This window comes from Camelina sativa, chromosome 8, assembly GCF_000633955.1.
Source record: "Camelina sativa cultivar DH55 chromosome 8, Cs, whole genome shotgun sequence".
NCBI lineage: Eukaryota > Viridiplantae > Streptophyta > Magnoliopsida > Brassicales > Brassicaceae > Camelina > Camelina sativa.
The window spans coordinates 14,497,904-14,505,563 of record NC_025692.1 but is presented as its reverse complement, the minus strand read 5'-3'; the positions used below and the strand labels follow the sequence as shown (position 1 = coordinate 14,505,563).

Sequence of the window (7,660 nt, the reverse complement as noted above, 5' to 3'; positions counted from 1 at the left end):
ACATATCATACATGGATGGCAATGTTGGATGTTATACTGTTGCTTAAATATGTTGTTGCATACGTTGCGATTCAGGCTTCTTAACATCAAAACCCCCCAATTATATTTCTGTCAAAGTATTTGATTAAATTTCCTTTAATTCTGTTTATGGTGTTTATAACTTCATATGTAAACAGATAGATCTGGCTTCCTTCCATTTTGATTGTACTTTAGGCTATGCTTGCAAAATTGTTTCTAAATGGAACATAATCACTTGATCAGGTTATTAACCTCAAGCGTAATGATGGGTATGGAAGTCCAGCTGATATATGGAGCCTTGGATGCACTGTGTTGGAGATGTTGACCGGTCAGATCCCTTACTCCGATCTAGAACCCGTAAGTCTTCAAGATTCTCAAACTTTCTTTATATAACTTAGGGGAATTTCTTTACAAAAACCACTAACTATGTAGCTATTTCTGAAATACACGTGAACATTTGTGTTTAGAAAATATACGAACAAAAACACTTGTCTCAATTTAAAGATTAGTCTCAACACAGTGATTTTGTTTTACACCTTGCCACCTTCAGTTTACTGTTGACCGGTTATTTATTTTCTTATGGTCATTTCGCATTAATGTAAGAGTTATAATCAGAGTTCATGAAAACGCGCAGGTTCAAGCCCTGTTTAGGATCGGAAGGGGTACGCTTCCAGAAATACCTGATACTCTATCACAAGACGCTCGCCATTTCATAATTAAGTGTCTCAAAGTGAACCCGGATGAGCGACCAACAGCAGCTGAACTGCTGAACCATCCATTTGTGAGAAGGCTCTTACCATCCTTGGGCTCAGGAGGCTCAGGATCAGGGTCTCCGCTTGTCCGTAGATGAGTCTAATTTTAGTAGATTGCCTCAATAGGTGAAGCTTGTGGTTATAATTTAATGAGAATATAAAAAAAAAAATCAAAGGCTATATTCTAACATTGATATCTTAATGTATGAGAGCAGGGGTAACCAGAAGATTTATGAGAGATTAGACCCCATAGAAAAACTATCGGGGAGACTCGAGATATGATTCTTCGACACACTTGCGGTTTGGGTTGCACAGCAAGAGCTACAACACTTCCTGGAGACATCTTCAGGTAGTGTCTGTCTCATTCGTTGGTTATTTGTTGTGTGTTGGGCTTATTTTTAAAACTGAAGAGCCTTAGTTGAATTATTGGTTTGGGTGTATAGGTTTGTTTAGTTATAGTGTATCTATATGTATCCCATATCATGTAATGTAATGTATAATTATAGTAGTTGGTTCTCTTATATAGTGTTGTAATTCTGTACAAATCTCGAGTCCTGATGGGTTTTTTTTGTTCTTCTATTTGCCTTACTATTTTATGTCAAATATTGCAAGTCTTTGATCCTTAACGCTGAGGAGATATGCTATTCTAGTCATAATAGTATTAGAAAAAGGCATGAGTCAACATTTTCTTTTATGTTGAACAAAGCCACTTATATTGAAGTCTATGATTCCAACTTATTCTTTATAATATTGCCGCGTTGAAAAGTTATTGACTCCTTTGTTACATTTGCGTAAACCATGTCATAGTACGTAGTTTAGAGTTTACACTGTTTTAGTTGTATGTTATTTTTACGATTTTCTAGATGAAATTATTTGAATCGAATGTATAATTTTTTGTGTTTAAGAAAATAAAAAGAAAGATAAAAAGCCAGAAAAAAAAATTGGATTATTTTTTAATAAAGTCATAAATATTGATATGTCTCTACCCTATGGAGATTCTCTTCCATATTTTTAACACAAAAATACAAAATCAACTTAACTTTATATCTATTTTGAGTTTCATTCTAATTTTTTTTTTCTTCCATGTACGTTGAGCTAAGTTGCTTTAAGAAATATTACAATATATCTATGTAAGTTTGACCGTTAAAATTAAAACTATTAAAATAACAAAACAAATGAATATACATTATAACTTTTTAGATTTATAAATGTTTTTCATTTAATAGCTATTACATGCTAAAAAGTGTATTTTCCTCAAAATTATTTAATATACTATATGTATGATTTTACGTTTATACTGTAAGTGTATGAGATAGAATAAAGGAAAACATAAACATTAAAGAGATAACTTCATAAAAAGAGAAAATTATGAAATTACAGAAGAAATGAGAAAAATAAAATTAAAATGAAAAAGAAAAAAAAAATTAAAAAACCCATTAATTTAATATGAAGAAGAAGTTTCTATCGCAAGTCTCAAAATCAACTTTACCCAATCGTTCATCGTAGGAAATGAAGGAGTCGTCGGATAAGTCACCGGTGCGGCGACATGACACGGCGAAGCATAACAACTCTGAGGCAGTGTCTTCTTCTAGTTCCTTCACTGATACCGACTCGACTTGTTCCTTGGTGACGCCCTCAATGGAGTTCCCGGACCGCATCAGTTTCCGGGAAATGGATTTGGGAGAAGCAGGTCCTAGTGGTGTCGTTCTAGCTTCTAGTTCAACGAATCGGGACGTTGCTGAGTTGACTCGTTCCGAGTCTGGGGATTTTACTGAGTTGTTGATGCCTTCCGAGTCGAACGAGGTTGGGAGTTTAAGTACTCCGGCACGAAAGCTTGTTCCCAATGAAGAGATTCCCCTTTCACCATCTTCGCTGATGGATAGAATTGTAGCTCTTATGAAGAAATCGTCGGGACGAAGAGGAGATAAGACTAGTCCGGGCGGGAAGCTAAAGCGGAGTGTTGCGGCGAAGAATATCAAATATGATGCAGCTGAAGATCCTTCTTTGTTGACGACTCGTTCTTTGGATTTCCTGAATCGTACTAGTTTTCGAGTCGTAGGAAATGATGAAGGAGAAATGGATCGGATTTGTAATTATTTTGGTGTTTCTCGTTCTGAAGATTTTGCGATTTCTTCTGATGCTTGGGAAGCTCGTAAGAAGCGTTCCTCTTCAGATGTTACTAATGGGTTTAAGTCTCTTGACCTTGATAGTAACAAGGTTCAGGCTCAGGATTTGAGTGAACCAGGTCCTACTGGTGTTGTTCTTGATGCTTCTAACTCAATGAATCTGGACATTACTAAGTTAACCCCTTACGATTCTAGGGATATTGCGGTTGCTGGTTGTGGTGGACTCAAGGGGGTAAGACCACCAGTACTAAACCTTCCCCCTGCGGATAACAGAGTTGTTGATGGTGGTAAGGTAGCGAATAGGCGTGGTATTGGTGGGGGTATTAAGGGGGTAAGACCATCAGTACTTAAGCCTCCTCCGGTGATGAAGCTACCTCCACTTGATCTTGCGGGATCATCTTGGGATTTCCTTACTCATTTTGCTCCTGAAAGCTCAACAGTTAGGCGGCCAAGTTCTTCTTCTTCTTCTTCCGAAAATGGCTGTGATGAAGAGGAAGTCCGGGGAGATATTTCTATCGAGTTGGAGGATAGGACTGATGAGGCATGCTCATTCACTACAAACGAGTGTGACTCCTCAAGTACAGTATCCAATACCTCGCCTATTTTTGTCTCCGGAGGACCTATCAATACTTCTTGGCAGAAGGGTCAACTTATGCGACAAGGATCATTTGGCTCTGTGTATGAAGCCATCTCAGAGTATGTCTTACTGGTTGCTTGTGTTTGTTGAACTTAAACTCAGATTCTTAGTTGCAGGTCGTTTTCTTAAGAAACTAGACTTTAATTATGAGGGCCTAATAATACTACGGTAGTCAGTTGACAAATTTGGTGCTAAGCCAACATATGCGTTTGGCTAATGGATGTTTATGCTAATTGTAGAGATGGGGACTTCTTTGCTGTCAAGGAAGTTTCACTTCTTAATCAGGGAAGTCAGGCACAAGAATGCATACAACAAGTTGAAGAGGTAAGATATATCTGGTTTCTTATATGATCTGTTGCATAATATCAATTTTTTTCATTGAAAACAGTATCTCATTGACCAGAAGTAGGTTGCTAATCCTCCTTATCTTTGCCACGTTTTTCATTTTCTACAGGAGATTGCACTACTTAGTCAGCTTCAGCATCAGAATATTGTGCGATATCGTGGCTCAACCAAGGTATGGTCCTGTTTTGGCTTTCTTGTTCTCAGTTGCAGCTACCTAACCATTTTGTTGCCTAAGCATGCGTAATTAGTAAGTCATTTCACTGTTTGCAGGAAGGATCGAATTTGTACATCTTTCTTGAGCTTGTATCCCAAGGGTCCCTACTAAAACTCTACGAAAGATACCAGCTTCGGGACTCTGTAGTCTCCTTGTACACAAGACAGATTCTTGACGGTTTGAGATATCTCCACGATAAAGGTCTTGTTCACAGGTTAGACTCTCTTGTCATATGCGTCTCTGTCTTTTCCATGCCTCTAATATCCTGGGTTGCTTACTTTTCTCATCTTATGCGACAAAGGGACATCAAATGTGCAAATATATTGGTGGACGCTAATGGCGCCGTCAAACTTGCAGATTTTGGATTGGCAAAGGTTCTTTTCCACTAATAGATGTTTATAGTTTTTTCTCTTAGGTAATAACCTGGTACATCGCTTATCTGTCTGACTTGGTACCTGTGTCATGTTGTTATTTAGGTGTCAAAGTTGAACGATAGTAAGTCCTGCAAGGGAAATCCATTTTGGATGGCTCCGGAGGTCATTGTTTTGGGATCCCTGTTTTGGATTGTGTGAATACAATGATAGACAAACATATCATACATTAATAGTAATGTTGGATGCTATACTGTTTCTTTCAAAGTGTTATGTTTAATTTCTGTTTATGGTGTTTCAACTGTTAGTTTTGCGTAAAAATCATACATCATACCAAACATATATATATCATGAATAGTTGGGTTCCTTTCACTTTGATTATACTTGACGCAATACATGTATGGTTGATTCTAAATGGAACATAATAATTTGATCAGGTTATTAACCCTAAGGGTAATGATGTGTATGGAAGTCCAGCTGATATATGGAGCCTTGGGTGCACTGTGCTCGAAATGTGTACTGGCCAGATCCCTTACTCTGATCTACAACCGGTAAGTCATCAAGATTTGCGAACTTTCTTCTTATAAGATAGGAAAAATTCCCATAAAAATCACCAATTATTTAGGTAATATTTACACTAACTTTTTGGGTTTCTATAAAAAATACACATACAAAGCCTTTTAACTCAGTTTAATATGCAGTCTCATTACAGTGCTTTGTTTTTGCATCTTTAATTTTCTAGATGCTAAGATAATTGGTAACACTGTTAATTTATTAACAACAAAATATATAGGAAAACTTAAAAAATACTAAACGACTTTTGAACTGTCATTTTTATGTTATATTGGGATTTTATGAGTTAAAGTCAGAATACCTGCAAACGTGCAGGTTCAAGCCCATATTAGGATCGAAATGGGTACGCTTCCAGACATACCGGATACTCTATCGCTAGATGCCCAGGATTTCATAGTTACATGTCTGAAAGTGAACCCGGAAGAGCGGCCAACTGCAGCTGAACTGCTGAACCATCCATTTGTGAGAAGGCCCTTACTATCCTCGGGCTCAGGAGGCTCAGTATCTCCGCTTATCCGTAGATGAGGTTAACTTTAGTAGATTGCTAATATAGGTGACACTTTTGGTGTCACTTTAATGAGAATATAATGGAAGCAAAAGCTATGTGTTTTAACATTGATGTCCCATTGTATGAGAGCAGGTGTAACCAGAAGATTTATGAGGGGTTTGGGTTGTGCAGGAAGAGCTAAACTGGCCTGGAGACATATCTTCAGGTAGTTTCTGTCTCATTCGATGGTTATTTGTTCTATGTTGCGTTTTGGGATTATTTTTTAAATTGAAGAGCCTTAATTGAAATTAGATTGTTGGTTTGTTTAGTTTTGTTAAATTATAGTATATGCATGTAGCAATGTGATGTATATAAGAAAAGCCTTAGTTGAATTAGAGTTTTTGGTGTATAGGCTTGTTTGGTCTTGTTAAATTATATAGTTTAGCCGTGTAGGCATGTATCCCATATCATGTAATGTGATGTAATGTATTATAGTTCCTGCGTGTTGTAGCTGTGTGTACACATATCATGTCTCGATCGATTTTATCTTCAATTTTTCTCATATTTTTATCTCTTAATTATGCGTGCATACAGAACCTATCTTAAACTATTAGTTGTACGCTGAAGAAATCTAATATTTCAATTGGAAAAGTATGTGAACAAAAGTGAAAGTCTATGGAGAATTTTTCTTCCTCATTGACCTTGTGAAGTTTACAATATATAGGCTATGCCTTACAAGAAAGAAAATCGACTAAAGATATACAAAATATTCACATGAGATACGATACGTGATGTGCAAGAGATATGAAACTTGGAGAAGAATGTCCGGTTTGGATTTGATGGTTCCATCCGGTATGAGTTTGATGGTTCGATTTGATGGTTCGGTTTAATACCCCCTCAAGTTGGAGCGTATGGATTACAAACGCCTAAGTTGGATCGGAGATATTCGAACTCTCGCTGTCCAAGTCCCTTTGTAAAAATGTCGGCTAACTGCTCAGCTGAGGCCACCTTCCGTGTAGATATCAACTTGTCTTGACTGCATTGGGCACATTATGACAATCAATTTCAATGTGCTTCGTTCTTTCATGAAAAACTGGGTTTGCCGCAATGTACAATGCTGATTGATTGTCACACGCAAGGCTCATCGGAGAATCTTGTGTTACGCCTAAGTCCTTGAGTAAAGCTTTCAACCACTTCAGCTCGTCCACCGTCAATGACATACAACAATACTTTGCTTCAGCTGATGACCGAGAAACCACATCCTGTTTCTTGGCTTTCCATGAGATTGGTGAGGAACCAAGAGTGACGAACCAACCACTAAGTGATTTTCTTGTCAACTGACATCCTCCATGATCAGAGTCACACCATCCATGTAACTAGAGATCACAATCAGATTGAAGAAAAATACCTTGTCCTGGAGTCCCCTTAAGATATTGAACAACCCGTTGAGCTGCCGCCCAATGATCTCTACGTGGTTCTTGCATGAATTTTGATAAGATATGAACAACATACGTAAGATCAGGCCGTGTAGCTCCAAGATAGAGTAATCTCCCAACAAGTCTTCTATACTTTTATGGTTCTTCAAACCTCAAACTTGTAGACGATTCCAACCCATGTCCCTGTTCTATCCAAAAACCCCATTTCACTTATAATATCAAGAGCATATTTTCTTTGACAAAAGAAAATACCTTCTTTTCTTCTAGCAACTTCAATACCCAAAAAATATTTGAGAGAGCCCAAGTCCTTCATATGAAAGCAAGTTCCCAAGTACTCTTTAAATGACGTGATCACAGCTGAATTGTTCCCCCCAATTATTAAATCATCGACATATACCAACACATACAGCTCAATACCTCCTTTTGTGATAGAGAATAAGGAGTAATCGGAATATGATTGTCTGAATCCATATTCAAGCAACGCTCCTCTCAACTTGGCAAACCAACATCTCGGAGATTGCTTTAACCCATACAACGACTTTCTCAAATGACAAACAAGATTTGGATTTTCTGTTTTAAAACCAGGTGGAGGTTTCATGTAAACTTCCTCGTCCAAGTCTCCATGCAAAAATGTGTTATGCACATCCATTTGGTGCAATTCCCAGTCTTTTGCGGAAGCAACACCAAGAAAAGCACGAACA

The 7,660-nt window shown here is 37.6% G+C and overlaps 2 protein-coding genes across 5 annotated transcripts in view; both read left to right on the top strand.

Moving 5' to 3' along the window:
* The window catches only part of LOC104707165 (mitogen-activated protein kinase kinase kinase 1-like), a 4,601-nt gene extending 3,252 nt beyond the window's left edge, over positions 1 to 1,349 (top strand). The window contains exons 8-10 of the mRNA XM_019228469.1: positions 309 to 375; positions 653 to 896; positions 986 to 1,349. Of these exons, the coding sequence (XP_019084014.1) occupies positions 309 to 375; positions 653 to 868 (283 nt within the window). The 3' untranslated portion in view covers positions 869 to 896; positions 986 to 1,349. The remainder of the gene's footprint in view (positions 1 to 308; positions 376 to 652; positions 897 to 985) is intronic.
* LOC104707166 (mitogen-activated protein kinase kinase kinase 9-like) lies at positions 2,250 to 7,187 on the top strand. 4 transcript variants are annotated; one of them, XR_754568.2, is made up of 10 exons: positions 2,250 to 3,592; positions 3,773 to 3,857; positions 3,988 to 4,050; positions 4,149 to 4,306; positions 4,394 to 4,466; positions 4,569 to 4,628; positions 4,901 to 5,014; positions 5,352 to 5,562; positions 5,677 to 5,749; positions 6,248 to 7,187. XR_754568.2 is itself a non-coding variant. In XM_010423453.1 (9 exons), exons 1-8 carry the CDS (start codon positions 2,280 to 2,282, stop codon positions 5,559 to 5,561), a joined length of 2,076 nt encoding a protein of 691 aa, XP_010421755.1. In that variant the 5' UTR covers positions 2,250 to 2,279; the 3' UTR covers position 5,562; positions 5,677 to 6,047. The 4 variants fall into 4 exon arrangements, 3 of the variants coding, with proteins under 3 accessions (XP_010421755.1, XP_010421756.1, XP_010421757.1); XM_010423453.1 differs by lacking the exon at positions 6,248 to 7,187 and having other exon boundaries at positions 5,677 to 6,047; XM_010423454.1 differs by lacking the exons at positions 4,569 to 4,628; positions 6,248 to 7,187 and having other exon boundaries at positions 5,677 to 6,047.

Bases quoted from the DNA above. Each gene is read 5' to 3' on its own strand.
- LOC104707166 (XM_010423453.1), top strand. From the start codon at position 2,280: ATGAAGGAGTCGTCGGATAAGTCACCGGTGCGGCGACATGACACGGCG. The intron at 3,593-3,772 runs GTATGTCTTACT...TGCTAATTGTAG, and splicing joins GTGTATGAAGCCATCTCAGA to AGATGGGGACTTCTTTGCTG. The intron at 4,629-4,900 runs GTCATTGTTTTG...TAATTTGATCAG, and splicing joins CATTTTGGATGGCTCCGGAG to GTTATTAACCCTAAGGGTAA.